This window comes from Periplaneta americana, chromosome 2 (assembly GCF_040183065.1).
Source record: "Periplaneta americana isolate PAMFEO1 chromosome 2, P.americana_PAMFEO1_priV1, whole genome shotgun sequence".
Classification (NCBI taxonomy): Eukaryota; Metazoa; Arthropoda; class Insecta; order Blattodea; family Blattidae; genus Periplaneta; species Periplaneta americana.
The window spans coordinates 81,245,531-81,270,043 of NC_091118.1; the positions used below are offsets into that span (position 1 = coordinate 81,245,531).

The 24,513-nt window shown below is 36.6% G+C and overlaps 1 protein-coding gene across 2 annotated transcripts in view; it reads right to left on the reverse strand.

Moving 5' to 3' along the window:
• The window catches only part of LOC138694378 (zinc finger protein Gfi-1b-like), a 307,766-nt gene that overhangs the window by 147,322 nt on the left and 135,931 nt on the right, over positions 1-24,513 (reverse strand). The window contains exon 4 of one of the 2 annotated variants that reach the window (XM_069818058.1): positions 12,792-13,000. In XM_069818058.1, coding sequence (XP_069674159.1) covers positions 12,792-13,000 — 209 coding nt within the window. Of the gene's footprint in view, positions 1-12,791; positions 13,004-24,513 lie in introns of both variants that reach the window. The other variant, XM_069818057.1, reaches the window with a different exon arrangement.

A 24,513-nucleotide genomic window follows, 5' to 3' on the forward strand; every position in this document is an offset into this window, starting at 1 on the left:
TATGAGCACGTTGAAGTTTCATTTTGTTGTTGCTGGAGAGGTCAGTCAGTAAAATGTCCGCATAGTCGAAATAAGGAAATACAAGTGTCTGCACAAGGGACGTTTTTAAGCAAGAAGGGAGATGAACATTTATCCTTTTTAGCACATGGATAATAGAATATACTTTTCTGCAGGTTTCTGTGATTTGCATGTCCCAGTTGAGATTATTATCCATGTGAATGCCAAGATTTTTTACTGAAGAACTGAAAGGGATATGCACTGTACTTCCTTTAACGGGGGAAATGTCGAGGTGTTTTACAGCGTCGGTTTGCCGTTTGTGTCCTAATATAATTGCTTGTGTCTTTCCAGGATTGATTTTAAGATGGAGTTTCTTTGTCCATGTCACAATCGAGTCAATGTCTTCGTTCAATTTATCTATAGCGTCATTTACTCGGTCTAAGCGGGAAGAGATGTAGCATTGAAGGTCGTCAGCATACAAGTGATAGTTATAATGCCTTACAAGAGATGTAATATCATTGACATATATTGTGAACAACAATGGTCCGAGTACCGACCCCTGTGGTATACCTGATGTTATGTCAAGCCAGGAGGAGCTTCGATTCCCGGATACAACACATTGTTGTCTTTCCCGTAAGTAGGATTCGAACCAACTCACAGCAGTCTCTGACAAATACATATTTCTCAATTTATGGGTGAGCAGGTCAAAATTTACAGAGTTGAAAGCTTTGCTAAGGTCAAGAAGTGTTAGTATTGTTACTTTATTAGAGTTGATTGCTTCACGAATGTCTTCGGTCACTATAAATAGAGCAGTGCTTGTGTTGTGTCCAGCTCTGAAACCTGACTGATACTTGTCGAATAGTTTGTGTTCGTTCATGTAGTTAGTAATTTGTCTATGTACGATTCTTTCCAGTGCTTTTGAAATGGCTGGCAGAATACTTATTGGTCTATAGTCGTTCGGGTCGGTGGGAACTTTGATTTTTGGAAGAGGAAGAACGAAAGCTTGCTTCCATATTTTAGGGAAAGTTGAAGTGATTAAGGAACTATTGAATATATGTGCAATCGTAGGTATTACTATCTCTTGTATATTCTGTATAAGTATTATGCTAATGTTGCCCGGCCCTTGGGCTTTCGTCTTGATGCGTCGGATGGCTTTCATTACGTCAATGGGAGTGACGTCGGTAAAATAGAATTTGTCTCGAGTTGGGGGAACTGAGTCAGGCAAAACTGTGTCTTGTTTCGTTGTGTCGTTTAAGCTCGGGTCCTTTACAAAGTGTTCGTTCAAGCGGTCAAGTGGGATGGGAATGTCTGCTTGTTCACTAGCCCTTCCAAGGACAATAACCTTCAGATTTTTCCATAATTCGGAAGGGGTTGTGTTGGGTTCTATAAGTTTGTAGGAGTATTTCAGTTTAGCGTTTCTTATTAGAGTCGTTCTATTTCTTAGGTGTTTATAGGAGTTAAAATATTCGTCGTTTTTGTTGCGGGTGTATTTTCTATAAGCTAAGTCGCGTTCGGACATCAGGCTACGTATTTCAGTCGTCATCCAAGGGGCTGGGTTCCTTCTGGTACGTTTGGTCGTCTTTAATGGTGCGTGTTTGTCATAAAGTTGAAATATTAACGTTTTGAATAAGTCTACTTTCTCGTCTACAGTTCGTAATGTCCAGATCATGTGCCATGGAAGTTGTGCAGCGTCTTCTTTCAGTGCAATGTTATCTATTCTTTTAATATCCCTGTAAGTAATTACTCTGGGAGCCGATTTAGGACACTGCAGATTAAATGATAGATAAATGATATCATGCCCTAATAGTCCTGGTGCAGGCAACTGTCCATGCGTCAGTATTTTGTCAACATTAGAGTGTAGTGTCTGGAATGAGTGATGATGATGAAGATGAGGAAGGAAGGAGAAACCCGGTGCCGGCACGTAGCCTACTCCGTAGAAATAATATTAAAACATATATTCAGAGAAGAGAAATTTCTTTCTTCGGTTAGGAACGAATAAAGTAATATAGAAGTTAGAGAAAAATCCAGAAGGGAGCAAATTCCCCGACTTCCTCCCTACAATTCGTACACTCCAGGGACAAATATTGAAAGAAGTATATAATAATTGGAGACTTTCAACAAATACAGAAAACGATATTTTCATGTTGGACAGGCAGAGAATTTGCATTTGGATACTTTGAAGTAAATGAAGCCAATTAAAAAAAAAAAAAGATATATCAAGCACAAGAAAGACATGAAATCAAACAATGGACATTAAACACAGGATTATACAAACAATAGTATTCCCTGGAGAAGCGATATAAACCAACAGAAAAACAGAAACTTGACCTGCTTATAAATCTATAGGAAAGAAGGAAAAGAGTCACCAAAGAACACTTAATTAGGAAGGGTGGACGAATTCATGAATAAAATATATTGTAGGAAATTGGAGAAATAGTTCAACAATAATGGAACGTACACAAACCTGGAGTTAGGCTTAAAACGACAGCCTAGCTGTAAGAGATAATGGGAGTAGGAGAGATATTAGACTACTTCATTCCATGTCACATCAGAGGTTCTTCGTTGTATCAGAGACAGAAAAAACATGTTTATTATTATTAATATTATTATTATTATTATTACTTGTAGTACAGTAGTGGTGGTGGTGCGCTGTTATTGGTGGTGATGAGGTGATGGTAAAGTACACTCACCTAGAGATAACACGTTTGGTCACTCCGAAAAAAATATTTCCACTCTACAAATGGATGTGTTAGGAAGACTAAGTAGAGTCGTCAGGAAATATACAGTCAGAAATTAAATTATTAAAGAATAAATAGAATACCCCAACAAAATATATCTTACAGACAATAGCAAGAATACTGCAGAAGACTAGTGCAGCGATTTTCAACTTTTCAACACTCGCGAACCGGTCAAAGTCAGCCAGAAGTGTTGGAGACATACAAAATAGAAAAACACACTGTATTTTTAAAAATTACAAATTGAACATTTATTTGTGAATAGAATGATATTTAAAATTATAAAATGAACAGTTGCATCAGCATTGTAATTTGAAGTTTGAAAGTGTACACTCACACAACCATTTATCCTGTTTCTCTGGAAAGTTATCCTTTTGGATTCAATGAAACTTTTGCTGCTGCTTAGGCCTATTTGCCAAAATCTTGTCGAATCTTGGATCTAAAGTGGATACAGCAAGACGGAGGGTGGCATTAACATCCATTCGGTTCCTGTATTTTGTCTTAATTGCACAGACAGCAGAGAATGTTGTTTCATATAAATATGTTGTTGAAAAAGTCACTAGTAATTATTATTTCAATGCTTTTCTGCTGAGATCGGGATATTCTTCACATGACTTGTTTTTGAATCTGGAGTTAAGAGTTACGTCAGATGAAAGTTCAGGTAACGCTCAGGCCTTTGGACAAGAAGAGTGATTTTATTCTATGCAATGCTCGAGTTCATACTGCCATATCAATAAGGAATTAGTTGCGAAGGTTTCGCTGAAAAATACTACCATACTACTCTTACTGCCCAGGCTTATCTCCATGCGATTTCCACATTTTTTAGGTTTAAAGAAAAGCCTGAAGGGAAGCATATTTCCATCGGACTGAGCGGTGTAAAATGCTGTCAAACATTGGTTTCCCTCAAGGTACAGCGATTCTATGAACCCGTTATTCATCTGAAGTCATTCAGACATTCCCAACGTCTTTTGATGAATTTTAATTCACACGCAAAAGTTCTTTTTTCGTTATCCTTCTAATTTCTGTTCTTATATTGTCTTTCTTTCTTTTCCCTTGCGATTATTATTTGTGGGGAATTCCAAAAAATAGAATCTATGGAAATAACCCATACACCAACAATGAATTGAGAGACAATATCTTCTCCTTCTTCTTCCTTTCAAGGATTGTTTGAAATATCTCATAGAATAACCCCCTGAAATTAATGGCATTACCTACGGTTCACTCTGTATATTTTGAACAATGGAAAATTAGCATCCTGCCTTCATAGTCACTACCAGTTGTGAAGATATATTCTAATTCATCATCATCATCCTTTCAAGTAGAAGGCTTAGTGGCCTATTATAATTATTATTTTCTCGATATTCGAAGCCATTAAGCACCGCGGTATACAGTAGTTAGTATTACTAAAGAAATACATCCGAGCCCAGTTTCCATTAAGTATTATGTAAATTAATAATAGGTTCGAATACAAAATAAACACGAAACATTAAACTCAAAATATAAGCTTAATTACATTAAAAATTTAGAAATTAGAGGCCCTTCTAACAAAAAGTTCCAGGAGATGTTGAATCTACCGCGACGGAACTGACTTTTGTAAGGGAGAAAAAATTACAATAAAAACTCAAAAGGTCACTTCAAGTACTTTTACCCAGGGATGTCAAGGAAATTACTGAATAAAAATATTAACTCTTCGTCAGCATACGTACACAGTGGCTAAGAAGTGGGCATACGCCTACTCTTTATATTACGAGTATTATTACGGGATTTGTGCAAGTGACCCCGGATTATCTCCACAAAACACCTGCCAAACATGACGCAGAATTCAGCTTCGCTACGACAATGACGGTCTCCATAACAATGTTCTGGACACTTAAACCATCAGATAAGTGTCCATATCAAGCATTGAATCAGAACCATCATAGTGTCCAAATACGCCCACTTCTCGGCCACTCCGCACTTTGTCAGTAAACTGGTTTGCAAATATTGAATTGTACAAGACTTGGCTGATATTTTAGTAGAAAAGAATGTATAACGACAGATAGTATGTTTATTTTCCATATAATGTAATGTTGTACTTCATCACCACTTTTTTTACAGGAGATCAAGGTTCGGATCTGAGAGCGACCAAATAAAATTTGTAATGGATGAAAGCGAAGTTGTGGCAGATTTTTGCGGGGTGTTTGCTTTTACTCTGTCACTATTTCCTCGTTCCTTCACTAATAACCACAATTGTCACTTAATCTCCTTTCTCAAGTGGTTGATTGCATATGAAATCCTAGTAGGTGACGAAAGGTATATAGAATGTTCGATAAATGCTATCCAAAAACAGCACTGCAGAATAGAGGCTAAGATCGATTAGTTTAAGTACCTATAGGAAACACGCCTTTCGTAGATATCTCGATTATATCTGTTTGTCAAAGAGTAAAAGAGAATTACAGTAATAATTACGTTAACACACCATTATGTTATTATAGGCCTATTGCAGAAACCCTGGCAAACTGTACCGCATTACAATGCTCAGGTGTTCCGTTTTCAATTGAACTTGAAAATTATAACCATTAAAATACTACCAGTTGGACAATCTTTTACCTGTCTACTATATATCTCTTTGGACATGCATGTTTTCATTTGTCATTTTTTAATGTGTTCTGTTTGCTTCCTACATTGCCGGTTCCTCGTGTACAGTACAGTACGTGGGTCATCAGATGCCCCCTGTTTTCACGTAATTTCTAAATAATGATTGCTAAAAACAAGTAAGCGGTTTCAGATAGCGTAGGAGTTAGTCGTGCACAACCGGTTACGAGAAATAGAAATGATATATTGCTACAGAACGTCTGGCGCTATAGTCAGTATGCAAAGCTCTTTCGTCTCGCGGAACGGTTTAACAAATGTCCGAGTCTTTCTAGGGTGGACGGCTCTGGGTCATGAAAAGAAGAAGACATTGAGCCATCCAGAAGTTTCAAGAATCGTTGCAAGAACGCGATTATCATCGTGTACCTTTCAATTGTTATTTCCTCCTCTCTCCCCATTCATTCATTCATTCATTCATTCATTCATTCATTCATTCATTCATTCATTCATTCATCCAGGTATTCCAGTTACGTATCGTCAGAAGCAACAGCATGTAACATGAAGCTACAGCTTGACAGTGTTTTTATTTTTGTTAATAACTTTTTATCTCCTTAAAAATGATTTATTAATGAAATAATAATACATCCACTTAGAATATTTAAAAGGCATAGGCTGTATTAACAACTACTCTTTCAGAGGCAACCTATGTATTTTGAGTTTAAAGTATGAACGTTACAATAGTAAGTGTGTACTTATTTGCTCTTCTATTTTGTAAGTAATTGCAATTTATTTTATTCTTGCATTTGTTTACATGTCAGATTTCATTTATGCATTACGCTTTTTTCCTTTGTTGTTACCGGTGTCCATTAGTTGATTTATATATTAGTTTTGAAGATAAATGTACCAAAGTGTCCAATCAATTATAGGTATATTTCAAGCTAACATTTTTTATTAGGAAAAGTAAATTTCCTTCACTTGTTACTCTATTTGTGTAGTCAGAAAATGTCATCAGAGTTCTTGTATGGTGAAGTGCGTCTGGTGTTCTGTCTAGCCTACAAAACATTAGGAGCAACCGCCTGAAAATTGGATATTCGGTCGGATGTTCAATCTCGCCGGTTATTCTCCGACCGATCGAATATAAACCAGTTCTAAGCGCTGTTCTGCAGCTCTCTAATAGGAATCTCCGTTTGGAGTATTTAGAGTGATAGGCCTACTGCTACTTAGACCGGATCTTGACTAACATTATCATAAGTCACCTTGGTAGTTCTGTTGGAAGAGCATTGGCTTAAGCGGACCCGGGTTCGAATTTCTGTGATGACGCAGTCGTATTTGTGGTAGACAAAGTCAAGATTGTTGAGGGTGTTTTCGGAGTTCTCCCGTTTCCCTCCATAATCCTAGCTTCACTCGGAATTTTAATATTTGTTATCATCCTTACAAAAGCATTATCCAAAATGTTCCCGGCGTAATGCAGTATTGTGACGGTTAGACAGATGGCATCAGACTGAGGAGACGGAGGAAGATGAAAAACACTGCTATGAGATTCTATCGGAACCATAAAGATGTGCAAGCTGAATCGAAGATGATACCACAGAGCTGTCACAGTATCTATAAGAACGCAATCGTTCAGACTTCAAACATCATTTCTACGATAGGAGCGGTAAAGCATAATAAATTGACTGAAGGCTACAGTGCTTGCCTTCGAGGGTTCCTCCGTAAGGGAGAAACAGACTAAGATAACTGCAGAAATACAGATACGCTCTCATTTCACTTTCCAGAAACATCGCGTGTTTCTATCCTGATTCCATATTCCTTGAACTCCTGTATGACAACTTCTTCTTGGAGATATTTTCCTTACGCGAGCTCGCTAACCCCTAAGCTAAGTCGGTTGCTTTCACTTGTGTTACGTGAAGTCAGGAAGTGTTGTTTCTCACTCCATGCATCGGCTGAGTTCCTCTCATTATTTACCGCGGCGTCGGCGATAGCGTGTAGCAAGGAATCGGTGCCCTATAATTATTTGTGAAAATATAAACCCTTATCGCGACGGACTGGTCGCCCTTGGACACTCTTCTTGTGTTTATCGTTTGGATTTAAGTTTTGCATTTTTAAACAGCAATCGTGACGTTTTGATTTTCAACCTGTCTGTCGCACAGATAGCTGTGACAGGTCTGTCCCAGGCAAATTGATAAAGTAGAACCAACTAGCAAAATAACCCACTATAATGAGGAATACTTTAAACAAGAAAAGACAAATGTTTTCATGTGTAATTTGTAGAAGGTAAGCCAGTCTCAGTTCAGAATGTAAATTACGCAATTAGTTGCAAATTATAAATAATTAAACTTTCCTTTTCAACTTGTTTCCAATAATATACTACATAAATTGTGTTGAGAAGATAGAGATTAGAGAGCGTTAGATCCAGGTGCGAAGTCGTACCGTTGCGGGATTGCTTAAAGGTACAATTTATTCCTCTTTACATCCAAGTTGACGAATAATATGTGACTAACGTACTCATTGGCGGTTACTACTGTCATCTTCGTTATCGTCACCAATTCATCAACACCTTCAAACACTGTTCCTTAAGGAACATTTTGAATTTGTTCTTCCCACAACATATAGCGTAATTTTCTATTACTGTTTCTTCTAGTAAGTTATAATATTGAAAAATAGCTTTACGTATATATGCTATATCCTGAGTTCTTTTTCTTCAAAGTGACGACATTACTTCAAGTGGTCATAATCTAATTATTTGTAATATTGGACATTATTATAAAATAATTATTTTATAAGATGGAACTTAGAATTTGACTCCCACATTTTTATAAACAACAGAAAAGAAGTAGGATATAGGGTTGAGGGACAGATGAAGAGAAGAATATAATAATGTAATATACCTCTGATTGAGGTTCTGGCTGATATACAGGGTGGAATGTAATGTTGAGGTTCTGGCTGATATACAGGGTGGAATGTAATGTAATACATTAATTGTAGGATGTGATTCCTTAAAATATAACGAAAAAAATAGTCTAATATCATTTTGCTGGTTTTTGCGAGGGTTTTGAAGAACTAATACTTTTATGCCGACATTTCGATCGCGAATTTTACGAATACTGTTTAAAATACGCTGTACGTCTAACTGCACACTAATGATGTTTACCATCACAACAGCTGATCAGTTGCGAGTACTACGCAAACCGCCTGCCGTCCCGACAGCGATGCCAGATTTTTAGACCTTCTGTACGTCACTCGACAATCAATGTTTCTTCAATCAATTAATTCGTTATCTGTGAATTTTCTAATTAAAATACTGCTGCAACGTGAACATAACAAACGTTCTCTTCGTTGTTATACAAGAAATTAAACCGTATTTTAAACAGTATTCGTAAAATTCGCGATCGGAATGTCGGCATAAAAGTATTATTTCTTCAAAAACCTCGCAAAAACGAGCAAAATAGTATTAGACGTTTTTGTTCGTTATATTTTAAGGAATCACATCCTACAATTAATGTACTATCTTACCTTCCACCCTGTATGTATATCTATTATCAGGCAGTACATCTCACTTGACGATATGTTCAGAGGAAGAACAATTGTTTGTACTCGTATGCATCTGAACTCTGATTAGTTAAATATGTAGCTAATCGGCAATGTTACATTGGAGGGGGAACGGAACTGGTCACTCTACCCCATTAACTCGTGGTCCAGTTGCCTCATGAGTGATGGCATATTGATGTTACTTATGAGGTTCAAACCTGTCTTCAGACTATTGACTAAACAACATCAACAACAACAATGTAATAAATATGCCAAAAAAAGTAAAATGATTTCATACTCACACAAAATGAACAACAGTAGATAATATGTGTGATATGAAAATATCCTGAAGTAGAAAAAATAATTGCAGGATTTCAAGGGAAAATATTTATTGTTAGTTTGGATGAAATAAGATTAACTGAAACAAAGTTCTTGAATTCATGATGATGATGATGATGATGATAATGATGATGATTGAGGCTACAACGGCGACGACGACGCCACGACAGTCAGGGGAACTAAAAGGAGGACAACAATGAAATTTGTGGTTAGTCAAGGTAGATTTAGATTTAATTTTTTCCTTTGCTAATTAAATGTATGCCGTGCGACGTTCCAAAGGTTAGTCTCCTCTTTCTTGCAGATGATAGAAAGATAAAATAAACTCCATTTGTCGGAACCTTTGTAAATATCTATCTAAATTAATTTGTCTGGCTGAAAACAAAAAGCAGGACTTGAGAATAGTTGAACTTTCAAAATGTAAGTTCAATAAAGAATAAATTACAAGTGTACACAAATAAAATAGACTAAATAGTAGGCTATGTGGAAATATGTAACTTCTTTGTATCTTCTATATCAGTAGTATTCAATCTGTGGTATGCGTAGCCCTACGCGAGGTTACCTTAAGGGGTACGTATCCCACTGACTAGATATGTAAAAATGCTGACGCATTTATTTGATTATACAAGGTGAGCCAATGAAACGGGCGATTTTAAAACTTTAATAATTATTGCACTGCTTGCTTTGAAATGAAACTTTCATTTTACATTTAAAGTATAGAAATAGCATTAATACCTGTACCTCATGAAATTCTATTTTATGAATACTAGTCTACATCACGCAGTTGGGACCCATTTCGCTGCAAACATTCTTCGAGTCAAAGTCTAGCTGTGTGATTGGTCGCACCATCCTGTTGAAACCAGTGTCTCTATTCATAAGAGGATTATTTGAAATTTGTGGAGACAAACAATTCTTGAATCATTCGAACATATCGCTGTGATGTTACAGTAACAGATGTTCCATTATCGTTCTCAAAGAAATAAGGATTGATGATTCCAAATGATGCTATTGCACACTAGACTGTGACTTTGACACTGTGTAATGGTTCCTCATGCATTTCATAAGGGTTAGTTGATGACCAATATCGAAAGTTTTGTTTACTGACGAATCCAGAGAGATGAAAATGAGCTTCATCACTCATCAGCATATTGTGGATAATGTCTTCGTTAACATTTAGATCCAAGAATTGTTGGCAAAAAGTCATGCGATTTAGTTTATCAGCATTTTTTAAGTCTGCACTATTTGAATTTTGTATGGGTGCATGTGTAAGTCCTTATGATGAATTCTACGTATACTGGTGTTTGACAAGCCGAGTGAAATTTCATGACGACAGGCAGAACGTTAAGGACTACGAATCATAGCAACTCCTACTGCGTTGATGTTTTCCGGGATACGTACAGATCTTTGCTTACCTGGAGACTTCGTTTTTAACGCAGAACCAGTTACTTCAAAGTTCTGAATCCACCAGATTTTTATTGCATGGGCTGATGGATATTGTAATAACGTCGAAATAGCAGTTGTGCAGCAATGAAACTATTATTTTTTTGTAATATGGCTTAATACCAAAAGCATGTTATTCACTCGTCCAACGATCCATTATAGACAAATGCTATCGGATGAAGAATAAATTGTTGCATGTAACAATTAAGATACCCGACAACAGCCGGAAAGACAAGAATCTGAAAATCGCCCGTTTCATTGACTCACCTTGTACTTGTTGATAATTATCGTAGTTTACATATTTTCTTTTACAATATCAACTCTTGGTTTTCCATGCTTCAATAACCTTTTACATAATTAATTACTATTACTATTGCATCAATAACTGTTGTATGGCTGCTAATAATAATAATAATAATAATAATAATAATAATAATAATGATAATAATCTTTTATTTTGCATACAACTTCAATCATATTCTTTGATAATTTTTATATAATAGCAATGCAATTTGGGGTTACGAAGGAAAAATAAATGTTTTTGGGGGTACCCTAGCAAAAAAGATTGAATACCATTGTTCTATAATCTATACCACTATATGTGGAAAGTCCTGCCGTAAGAATACAGGTGTATTATCAGATTCTTTAAGGATAAGTTTGAAACTTTTGCTGTGTTACATTAGCTGGACTAGAAGATACTGTCAGACATTATGCTTATATTCCTTCACCCTAACAGTAAGAGATCTACTTGACTCATCAATACACACATGCGAGTCAGTAAGTTACAAACTGAAGTAGTGACCTATATTTTATGAATGAGGTGCCTGAAATTATCACCGTTAGATGACAGTACTATCCAGGTGTCAAGATGATTAATGTGCTTACAAGCGAAACAAAGAAGAAGCAGTTGCAGATGGTGGTACCTTTGTACGAGTGTACCATTTTCAAGTAGCGCTCCGTTGCACTATTTTTCTGTGAAAATTATCTCGATGCAAAGGAAATTCATAAAGACATTGCCTGTCATATCAATCTGTCTCCAGTTGTGTGCAGAAGTTTTCTCAAGGGTGGACAAGTATCGAACAACGAAACGGTAGGCCAGTATAGATTGTCACGAAGGTAAATGTGCAACAGGTTGACGACTTTATCCGAGCAGACAAGATGAAGGTAACGATACGCTAGTCGGGATAGTCGGAAGTAATGATTCGTAGGTGCAGCCTTACCACCCCGAGACAAAGTGTACATCAATGCTCGGATGAAATCGCCAATGACACCCTGGTGCAGAGATGCCGTCATCTTGCAACTGTTGCTTCTTTGTTTCCTTGTGTATACATCGATAATAATGCTATCTAGCGATGCTAGCTTAAGGTGTCTCATTCAAAAATGTATTATTGGTTACTCAGGAGAAGACGAGCGGAAGCAATATGACCTTCTTGACTATGGCTGGCAATTCTTATAAAATATCACTGAGATAAGAATCCCGGTAACCAGGTTATTACTCATATTGAAAAAATTAGTCACAATATGTGCATGGAAATTAAAGGACACTAATTATTTTAATAAAGTAACTATTAATAATTGCTTAATCTAATATGAATCGTAATTAACAGCTTAACTTCTCACTTCATAAAACACGAGCATTCCCCAGAAACTGATTAAGTCTGCTATTTTATTGAATAGTATCACTACTGTGTCACATAACGTAAGTTTTCTTACACTCTCCCTGCCACTTCATCTCCCGCTATTAATTTCGTGAGTAACAAACATTTGGTCGCTGCTTCATTTTGTAACTTACATACTGATTCTCCTTCGTACAACACACCATTCTCATACTTCAGTTTCTGGTGTCATGTGTCGAGGATGAAATCCAGAATAATGAAGTTTCGGGTTAAGGTGTGAGTGTGACTATGAGATATGACACTGTGCACAGACGACTACAGCGTGACTAAAAACTCTATGACTCGCGAACTTAGCGACAACAAAGTATTCTATTCTAGTAGATTACAATCTCGCTATATTTTTTACTTCAATTAGAAGACGTACATCGATTGGGACAAATGGCCAAGAGGCTTGGAGCTCACATAACAATGAAGCAAGATCGCAATTGCCATTTTACATTCTTCTCGTTGTCCGAGACTTTGGATTTAGGTTTCGCCTTACTCAGAAAGTAGTGTAACATTTCCTCACCTGAAAGGTCCTCTCTGAGGAGGTGGTGGTGGTGGTGGGAGCGGGCGGCCTGGCGGCGGGGTGCGGTTCGGAGTCCCAACTGCTGCTGGGCTGCGGGTGTGGCGCGTCCTCCTCCTCCTCCTTCAGCTCCTGCTCACACAGGCTCGCAGGTGACCAGATGCCCAAAGACCGCCGGGGTTTCGTGCACAGATTGAGCGGCGCCTCGTCGTCTGCTGCATCCATAACACAGTGTCTTTAATTGATTATACAAATCTGCACAGTAAGATGCGATAAATTAGGCAAATATTATGAAAATGATAATGGTTTCATAATTAGAAAGTGTCATCAGCATCTGCTACCTACACCCACATGAGAGTGAAGTGAAATACGTGTACATTCTTCTTAAACGAAAAACCATTTCTATAAGACATGGTGAAATGGTGAGATATTATTACACTAGTCCACCTCAGGTCTTTACCTTTAAATTCAATAGCCCCGACTTTCATTCTCGGCAGGGCAGTTATGACTACCTACTTTAAGTTAAAAAAAAGTACCTGCTGAAGTTTGAACTTTCGAACTCATCTTCTGACAGAAACCATTTACAATGTTTACTGCTTGTGCCACAGAGACACAGCAATATTATATTCGACACATTTCCAAATACATCGCTATGCCACGTGCAAGTTCAATCAGTGACGTACTGGTCTGAAATTATTTCACGCTACTAAATGCAAGTTTCGTACTTAGTTCCCTATCTCATAATACTTATCTAGAGCCCCTTAAATTTCTTCGGTTGAATTCTGAAACATCCTATAAACGTGCCTGTTTAGTAGGTAAGGAAGTTGAACTGGGGAGAAGATCGAGAAAGAGATCATATCAATTATAGAATTTAAAATAAGTTAAATTAATGGTATTGAGTTATAATGAGGAATAGGATAGAAAAAATATTTGGTATAGAAAAATTAGGATAAGTTATAGTTAATAGTGAAGGGTAAAACGAACCTGTTACAGTTGTGAAGCAGTGATTAGTGAGAAGTATTACATAGTAGGCAAGGACAGAACGATATAAGTTGAACTAGAATGAAGATAAAAAAGTTGTATAAAATAGAATAAACTAAATTACATATATTAGGGTACAAGGAAGGGTAGAATGGAAGAAATATTTGTGATAGAAAAAGTGGATATAGTTAATTAGTTAGGGAACAGTAATGTGATAAGATAGTTGGAAATTGCGAGTATTAGGAATAGTTCTTAGTAGTGACTAGTGTTTAGACAACAGATAGTAAGATAAGTATAGAAGGGAAGAGATCAATATGCTGTAGTTTACAACAAGAGAGCAAAAGGGATTATAGTTGACTTCAGTATAAAAAGAGTAATAGTGACACCGCATACGAAAATGTGAGATCTACTATTATGTAATGGAATCGTTGACATGAACTATAGCTTACATACATATATACATCATTACATATATGCCTATGTAAACATATACATAATACTTATGGTATTTATTTTTATAACTCTCTGAGTGCGATACGTACTGATTTATTCGACACTGTCCTTTCCGAACTTAAAAAATAACACGAAAAGAATATCATTGGAAATGATTTAGAACGAATCAAACTTTTTCAAAATCTTCCAACTACCATTTTGTAAATCTAGTCGTCTAATCAAACCATATACGTACTTACATGTTTAAGTGACAAATATCAATACATGACAAACTTCGTCTTTTAATAAAGGAAGAATTATGCTGAAACGGGAGAGTAGTGTACTTCATGTTGAAAAGTTACATTTCAGTGAAGATCTTAAAATTTAGTATCATAACAGAAGTTGTATGATACTGTATTAGTAGAGGAATAAGAACGACTCAGTACTCTGAGAAAACATTACCTAACACAAAGATCTTACAAGATCTCACTAGATGACTAGATCAAAGTCCGGGCCATTCGTTTCTTTGATGTTGCAATTTGATCATCTACAATATTCTGGTATTTCGTACTTTTTCAACCCTTCTACGCGAAGATTGTGCTTCGCCATAAAGGAAATGGCCACACAGCTACTACAACAGCGTATTGTGCTTGGAACACTGACCTTCCAAACTCCTTCTTTAGTGATGGAAACAGGTGGACTTCCGTGTCAGGTCTCCACTACAGGGGGAAACTTAAAAACAGTTCCCTTGGTTCCAACCTTCTGTTTATAGGAACCGAGCGCATTAATTCGGCCATCCATCAACTAATGTACTTTAATGTTCCGTGGAAACTACGGTTGTTCATTTGAAGTCAGCATTGGGTATGGATATTTTTATATTTGTCGTCCTATGTTGTCTCGGATGAAACTCGGAGTTGTACAGACACCCCGCCACTAGACACCAGCCGTTTGTTCACTAAGTGAAAGTAATGAGAAATCCGTATTTGGATTTAGGCCAAGAGTCTAAAGTCTTGGTTTTTCTAAACCGACGCATGTGATGTGCGAGGTGCGAGGCGAGAAATCCGGACTACAGGAGAGATAGTGAGTGGTTTCTATAACTATGAGATGAGAGATCTGCGCACCTCGCAACTATAGAAACCACTCACTATCTCTCGTGTAGTCGGGATTTGTGAGAAGCGGGCCTCGCACCTAGCACGTCGCATGCGTCGGTTCAGAAAAATCAAGGCTTTACTCAAGAATATAGTCGAGGATGAAGAACTCTTCTGTAACTTAACTGCTCATCTATAAACTATTGTAGACAACCATTGAGTGAAAGAGGTGGGGTTAGAATCTCTCCCCGGACTTCGATGTGTGTGCGTTGCCAATACAGAATCCTTAGATGAAAGTCTGAAAACGTTCCGATCCCACACACCGAGAATTAATCCATTTTGATTCCATTATTACTTTCAATAACAGTTTTATTGTTTTACTGGAAAAACTTCGACATGAGCATAAAGGTCAAGGATCCAATATGTGATGTACTGCCCAGATGAAATAAAAGTTGAAAATAGCTACGAACTATTGCTTACAGAAGAAATAATTGGAGAAATACAAATAAAAAAGTTTGTGTTAATATCTTTGATATACCAATAAAATTATTTATATTCTGTTTGGTTATTTCATTTGTATGAGTAAAGTTATTTTATGCTGCCTGGCTATTCATTTGTATCAGTAAAATTATTTCTCCAAAGTCTTTAGCCTATAGATTTGATTATTACCTGCTATAACAGTTTTCTAACTTGATCAGAATACAGATAGGATAGACGGAGATAGCGGGTGTAAATAAAAATAAAGATAGGCCTACCAGGAAAAGTATAAAAGTACAAAAGTAAAAAAAAGTAAGGATATCAGGAAAACTGAAATATTCTCTGAAAACCTGCTTCATCCGCACACCAAATCTCATAAGATGTACCTTGAGTAATCGACATCTGACTAAGCTACGGCGAGTCCCTTCTTGCGAAGGGCGTATCATAAGTCACGATCAACGAAAATATCCCTTAAGTTCTACTCGTTATGACAGAAATGTTTTACTTTCTTTACTTCTCTACGAAATTATCAATTCAATCGATAATGTTTTGAAACCTTTCTAAGGTTTGAAATTGTCCTTAAGGTAGAGATTCGTTCCAGCATAACGCAGATAATAATGTCTAACGCATCGAATACCTTTGTGATTTCTAAGCAACGGTCTTCCATCTGGTTCTTTATTAAGTCTAACAGACGATAATCCGAGTGTACCAGATCCGGACTGTATGATGGTTTGAACAGACTTTAAGCTAGTGTTGTAACATTAAAAGACAGCTCTAGTTATTTTGTAATGTACAGTACGTAATAATGACAAGAATTGTTTAGAAGCATGAATAAGTATTTACTCTGGATAAGTCACATTATGTTTATCATTTAACTTGTAGTTTACATAAACTGTGCATACCAGTATTCCGTTTAATAGAAACTATCTTAACAAAATGGATAAATGAAAATAGAAAGAAATTTCCCTTTTCGTCTCCCTTAGAGGAGGATTTAAGCAATATTCAGGAATTACTGTACAGTACAGTACGTATGTATACTGTAATAAATGAAAACAAATTACTCTTTCACTACTCAATGTCAGTCGGAAAACAAGTTACAGGAATTGTTCAAAGTAACGACCTCCGCCTTAAGTACTTTTTCTGCAACAAATCAAGTACTTTTTCTGAAGTTTACTGTATATTAATTATTCTCGCTTAACCATTAGAAACTACGTACAACAAATTTCATACAACTTGAACATTAAAATGGGGCAAAAATGCATGAAAATGATAATACAGAACACGAAAAGGTCGTGCACTCGTCACATTTGCAACCAAATGCCAACGCGTTTCTACCAAATATGAGCTCCATAGGAGTCTAATACGACTGACTTGATCTCAAGTGAACTGTAATGAACCAATGGCTAGTACTTACAGTATACTCTTGCCGAAAGTGAAAAAATAAATACTACAATAAGTATTTCGGTGACTCAGAAAAGGAAGAATTCAGATATCTCATCAATAAAATAACAGTTATTGAGATTAAAAAAACTACCATGGTCAGAGTCGAACACACTAGTGTTAGGTCTTAGGTCTGACGCGTTGTCACCAAAAGTTTATTCTAAAATAGGTACTATAACGAAAATATGTGAGGGTGAAACAAGCAGTACAGTGGCGTGCTGTCTCATTATTTGCCGGCAATTTTACAGATTCTGTGAAGGCTAAATTTTGAAAACGTGATTAATTTTTAACAGTTGGGCTTCATGCAATTCCTAATAAGGTCCGAACCCATCGCACACCATTCCACAGCTCTATTTCATTTTAATATTGAAATATGAATAACAAATGTAAAAAAAAACGACTGATAATTCAGATATTTTTCATCGGAGATCCTGGGTTCCTGATATCAAATTGCTTGTCTACAACCCTTCTATAATCAGATGTATTTCTTCGGTCGAATTCTGAAAAACTCTGTATAAGTTGAAACATGTATGACATTGCATTAATTCTTTATGGGCCCATTTCATACAATGAAAGGATGAAATTTAATTAGATGTGTAATGAAAAGAAAGGGGAAGACATTGAATAAATCATTACTTATAATTTTATGATTAGATGATTAGGGCCATATTCAAGACAACTGATTTCTTTCTGGAAAATTCGGAAAATTGAGAGCATTGAAAATTACACAACGTTTATTGATTTCCTCCAACATCACTTATGTGAAACAAATTGTCCCGCCAGTACTTCGTGCTGAAGTGGGCTTATTATTCTACGAACTCGAGCTCTATCTCTGGTTTTGACTGGAAGATAGCCTACTTGTCCTGAGCAAGGTTAGAGAATGAGGCCCCAAGCGTTCCCTCCTTTCTCTCATTTGCCCGTTAGGGACGCAATCGTCGTACAGAGAATAAGTAATTGGTTAGGTGTCTCTGTTCGGCATGAACGAAGCTCGTGTATCTTACCCTGAAACCGTATTTTTATGGAATAAAGAGAAGGGAAAAGTGGGGTGGAGAAGGTTGTTGTAATGTTGAGGGAAACTGAGAAACGTAGTTAAATTTCACTGAAAATATCTGGCACTGAAACTTCGACTTACTATGCAGAAGGCTACCATTTGACTGAGCTATGGCTGAGTTACATAACATGATCTATTTTTAAATAAACTATTGTCTGTTTAGTTACTTTTATTGCTTCTGATACTGTGTAGTTAAAAAGGAAAAAGTTAAACTTTCCATGTCTTCAAAACTAGTCATAAACTAGACCTGTGGAATAGAAAAATTGGCAAGTGATTTAAATGTTAGGTTCCCCTACTCACCTTATCTATAATAAATTACGAGGTGTTAATCCAGTTCCCCAGTCTAGTCGGTACTTACTTAACCTCAAAGATAAACACGCGTGCAGACTTGCGCGCCACCACAAATCACTCGTATCGAAACACGTTTCCTACCTGCTAAAACTTTATTTTTAACTGTTAAAAGTTTTTAAGCAAACTACTAGCTTTGCGTGAAACTACAGGAGCTGTACTTTTCTATATTTCTCTCTTCAAAGAATTTTACAAATCCGGCTCTTGTGCTATGCGATCACTATGAGATTTTTTCAGAAGAGGCGGCCATAGCCAACCATATTGTTGTTGTAAGAGATTGGACGCACAGATACAATGACTGTGATATTTACTGTTATCATATTATCATTATCATCGTGTCACCAACATCTTCATCATCCCAAATTTAATTCCTTTAACCGATTATTTAAAAACGATATATGCGCGGTTGTCTAAATTACGTGTGCAGTCTATATCGTATTTTCCTGTCGGTCCAACTGCAAAGAAAAAATTGCTGCAAATTGGATAACTTATTATTTACAGTATTTGTAACTAAGAAAATATAATGGTTCCGGAATTTGCCAGTGCACACAGCCCTCGAATTATAAATATTGGCGAATACAGAGTCGATTGTGTTATAGTAGTAGTAGTAGTAGTAGTAGTAGTAGTAGTAGTAGTAGTAGTAGTAGTAATAGTAGTAGTAGCTGCAGTAATAACAATAATAATACTTACTTACAAATGGCTTTCAAGAAACCAGGAGGTTCATTGCCGCTCTCACATAAGCCCGCCATCCGTTCCTATCATGAGCAAGATTAATCCAGTCCCTACCATCATATGCCACCGCCCTCAAATTCATATTATTATTTTCCTCCCATCTACGTTTCGACCTCCCAGGTCTTCTTCCCTCAGGTCTTTCCACTGATACTATACATGAATTTCTAGATTCATACATACGTGCCACATGCTCTGCCCATCTCAAATGTCTGGATTTAATGTTCCTAATTATGTTAGGTGAAGATGAAGAATACAATGCGTACACTTCTGCATTGTGTAACTCTCTCCATTCTCCTGTAACTTCATCTCTCTTAGCCTCAAATATTTTCCTAAGCACCTTATTCTCGAACATCCTTACTCTCTCTAATAATAATAATAATAATAATAATAATAATAATAATAATAATAATTCATTCATTCATAGTGTTCTGGCCAAGGGCAGATCTTTCACTACAAACCCAGCATTCTCCAGTCTTTCCTATTTTCTGCCTTCCTATTTGTCTCCTCATATGATCCATATAACTTAATGTCGTCTATCATCTGATATCTTCTTCTGCCCCGAACTCTTCTCCCGTTCACCATTTCTTCTAGTACATCCTTCAGAAGGCAGTTTCTTCTCAACCAGTGACCTAACCGATTACTTTTCCTCTTCCTGATCAGTTTCAGCATCATTCCTTCTTCATCCACTCTTTCCAATACAGCTTCGTTTCTTATTCTGTCTGTCCACTTCACACGTTCCATTCTTCTTCATATCCACATTTCAAATGCCTCTATTCGCTTCTCTTCACTTCTTCGTAATGTCCATGTTTCTACCCCATACAATGCCATACTCTATACAAAGCATTTCACTAGTCTCTTCCTTAGTTCTTTTTCTAATAAAAGCTTCCTTTGCCATTGCTATTCTTCTTTTCACCGTTTGGCAGCAGCTCATGTTAGGCCTACTACTTATAGTACACCCCAAGTATTTGAAGCTGTCCACTAATTGCTTTACTGCCTCATTTAGAATTCGCAAGTTCTTTACTTTTCTTGCTATGACCATGGTCTTCGTCTTGTTTGCATTTATCTTCATTCCATACTGCTCACAGTTGTCATTTAGCTCCAGTAGCATATCCCTTAGACAGGGGCGTATTTTGCGGACTACCGGGGCTACCGGCGGTAGCCCAAGGAAATTACAAAAGAAAAAGTTTATAATATAACATAATGTAATAATTTTGTATTATTAGTTTTACCACAGTAATTAAAATTAAGGTAATCGTTAGATTTATATGCGCTCTCTGCTCTCGAAAAGAAACAAGTTGTCAAGGCGGCATCGCTGGAGAAACCGCTGCTACGAGGGGTAGCCTGTGACCGTTCCGCTAACGCTGTTCTGTCGTACAACTGCCCGTCCCCCTCTCCCCTCTGTTGCCATCGTGCAGTATAGGCAGGGTGAGTTGCCGCTCTCATGATCGGTTTCTTCGCAGGCGCGAAGCAACAATACGCTTAGTACGCTACCTCATCAATGCGATTGCGTTCTTGCAGTGCAGTATTTTAAATCGGTGATTTGTTCGAGTGTCTAAGAGTTATATTAATTGTTAATTATTAAGTTTTTAATTTCCCAATTAAGTGATATTGTGAAAAATATGGCAGAACAAGTTTCTGGAGAGGTTTCTGTTGAAAATGACTGTGTAATAGAAGGTTTATTAAAAGTGCCTTTTAACCGTCGTACATACAACGAGAAAGTTGAAATTGTGAAAATGGAAAGACCAACTCCTGAGTTAAATTTGTCCATGGACGTAAAAGAAAAACAGCGTGAATACACACGCCATTTCACTTCAACATCATATGGTAAGCGGAATTGGTTGTGTGGTAGTTCTAAACTGTCTAAACTATTTTGCTGGCCATGTTTGTTATTTAGCCCGCGAAACTAATGTGTGGTCAAAAGAGGGGTTTTCTAATATGAACTCCCTTCGAACGGCAGTTCTAAAACACGACAAATCAAAAGCTCATATTTGTAGTAGCATGAACTTTGCAAACTTTGGGAAGACAAGAATTGATTTACAGCTAGATAAGCAAAAAGCTCTACACATCAATCAACACAATGATCTTGTGAAAAAAAAAATCGGAAGATTTTACTGCGTCTTATTAACGCAGTCTGCTTTCTAGGAAAACAAGAATTGGCATTTCGGGGTCATAATGAGAGTGTGGAATCAGACAATAGAGGAAATTATATTGAATATTTAAGTTCCTTAAGTGAATTTGACCATTTACTGGCCAATCATCTTGAGAGTTCAAAAGTATTTCGTGGTACTTCTCCCGCAATTCAGAATGACTTAATATTTGCTATAGGCCTAAGTGGGGTTATGATAAAGAACATAAAATCTGAAATAGAATAAACACCTTTTGTGGCCATTGTTTTTGATGAAACAAGTGACTGCTCTAATCAGAGTCAATTGTCCACTGTTTTAAGATACGTCGATAGTACTGCCAATGTTCAAGAACGGTTTATAGGATTCACAAATGTCAGTTAGGACAAAACTGCTGCTGCTTTGTTTCAGCATGTGGAAGGTGTTATAGCAGAATACAATGTCGGCAATAACTTAATTGCATAGACATACGATGGTGCTTCAGTTATGGCGGGAAATATTAATGGCTTAAAAACAAAAGTTCAAGAAAAGTATCCTCAAGCACTATATGTCCATTGTTACAGCCATGTTCTCAATTTAGTTTTGCAACAAACTACTTCATCCATTCCAGAATGCCGCATTTTTTCAAAACACTGTCGGGTTTAGCTGCATTTTTCTCATCATCTCCTAAAAGATCAGAAAAACTCAAGGAATTTATGAAACAGAAACTCCCAAAAGTAGCACCAACTAGATGGGATTTTACATCTCGGCTTGTAAATACAGTGAAGGAATACAGAGAACAACTGACTGCTTTTTTGAAAATATCATTTGTAATGACTCTGAAGAAAACTGGGATGATGATGTAATTGTGCAGGCTCAAGGATATTTGTATTTTTTCAACACAGTTTCAGAATATATTTCTTCTTGAAGTCTATGCTAGAGTGTTCGCACATACAGATGTGCTCTACAATATTCTTCAGACAAAAAGTCTAGACATAGCATACTGCTTGCAAGAGGTATCGAAGTTAAAAAATACTATATCCGAGTTCAGACGTAGTGGGTTTCCGTCCATATGGAGTAATATGGAAAATGAAAATTCTTCAGCCAATACAATGGAACCACCATTAAAGCGAAGAAAAGGAGATGATGAATTGAAATACAGGCAGCTGTACTACAGCATACTAGAAATTACTGACAGATTTTCTGATTATGGAAAGCATCAGTTCACACATCTTCTAAATTCTCAAACATTTTCTGCTTATAGAGAAAACTTCCCGAATGAGGCACTAAACAAATTATTTCAGTCCTATAACAGTCACTTTGATCAAGTGCGTTTGTAAAATGAATTAAGTGTAATATATTCAGCAGAAATCTTTGATTTTTCGAACAAACCTGTCCATGAAATATTATCTGCCATATATGAAAACCAGCTGAACCAAGTTATTCCTGAAGTCCTTAAATTGGCAACATTAATTGTGACGTCAGCAACGGTAGAAAGAACATTTTCTGCGTTGAAGAGAATAAAATCCTACTGTAGATCAACTCATACACAAGAACGTTTATCCGGCTTGGCACTGATGTCCATTGAAAAGTCATTTCTACAGAAACTTCGCAAGCGGCCCAACTGTAATTTCAATGACGAAGTCATCAAAGTATTTTCGTCCCAATCAAGACGTCTGGAATTCACATATAAATAGGTAAGGAATTTTATTATAGGGATTTTAAAATATATTTTGCGTAATAATAGAGTCAGTGGTAGCCCAGACCCTTAAACCAGTATACGCCACTGCCCTTGGAATATAACAACAATAATAATAATAATAATAATAATAATAATAATAATGTGAAATTTTTTTTTGTAAAATAATATAATGGCCTACACATTAGCATATCTCTTGAATGTTTATTAAATGTTGTTCACTGCGAATATGTAGGTGCAATCCTTTCAAAATGACGAACTTATTCATGTACAATTATAAAATTGTGGTGATGAAACGTCACTGGCAAAAGGAACATTTTTGAGGAGCTAAGGAAATGATATGGTAAAACAACAGTTTAATTTTTTTAATATAATTAATAAGAAAAGTGTTCGAATAGGCCTACATGTTTGTCTGTCCGACATTCCACTTGAATTCGCCTGTATTTAAATAGCATCCACGGCGAAGAGCCGTCGCACTAATCGTTTGGTTATCTGTAGTTATGCTAGTACTTATCAACCTTTAAAATAATTTTTGTTACTCAGTCTAAAAAATACAACTTAAAAGAAAGACCGATAACAAAATGATTATAATTTCCTTTTTCCAAGAAAAGAATGTTTTGCATTATCATGTAAGTTTTCAGGGACAAATGAAATTACCACCTCGCTTTCCCACATGACTTCTATGTTGATTACTGTGTTGTACCGGTATATCTTGTCCTACAATTCTGTTGTTTTTCTTAATCATTCTCGTGGAACGTGACTACGACTACCATCAAGTCTAATTAAGAATATTTTGCTATTGAGTAGCATGAAAAAATGAGGATATTGGGATTGGACCACAGTCTACTCTTAAATTTATTGACACTGGCTAAAAACCTATTTTTTTATTTTTTTATTTAATGTTAGTAAATTACAAATTAATACTTACTTACGGCTTTTAAGGAACCCGGAGATTTATTGTCGCCCTCACAAAAGCCCGTCATTGGTTCCTATCCTGAACAAGATTAATCCATTCTCTATCATCACATCCCACCTCCCTCAAATCCATTTTTATATTATCCTCCCATCTACAAGTTAATATAATATGATATAAACTGTCCACACCTGTGGAGTAACGGTCAGCGCGTCTGGCTGTGAAACCAGGTGGCCCGAGTTCGATTCCCGGTTGGAGCAATGTACCTGGGTGAGGTTTTTCCGGGGTTTTCCCTCAACCCAATATGAGCAAATGCTGGGTAACTTTCAGTGTTGGACCCCGGACTCATTTCACCGGCCTTATCACCTTCATCTCATTCAGACGCTAAATAACCTAAGATTAAGCGTCGTAAAATTACCTACTAAAATAAAAATTTATATAAACTAGCTTACTCCTGTATGA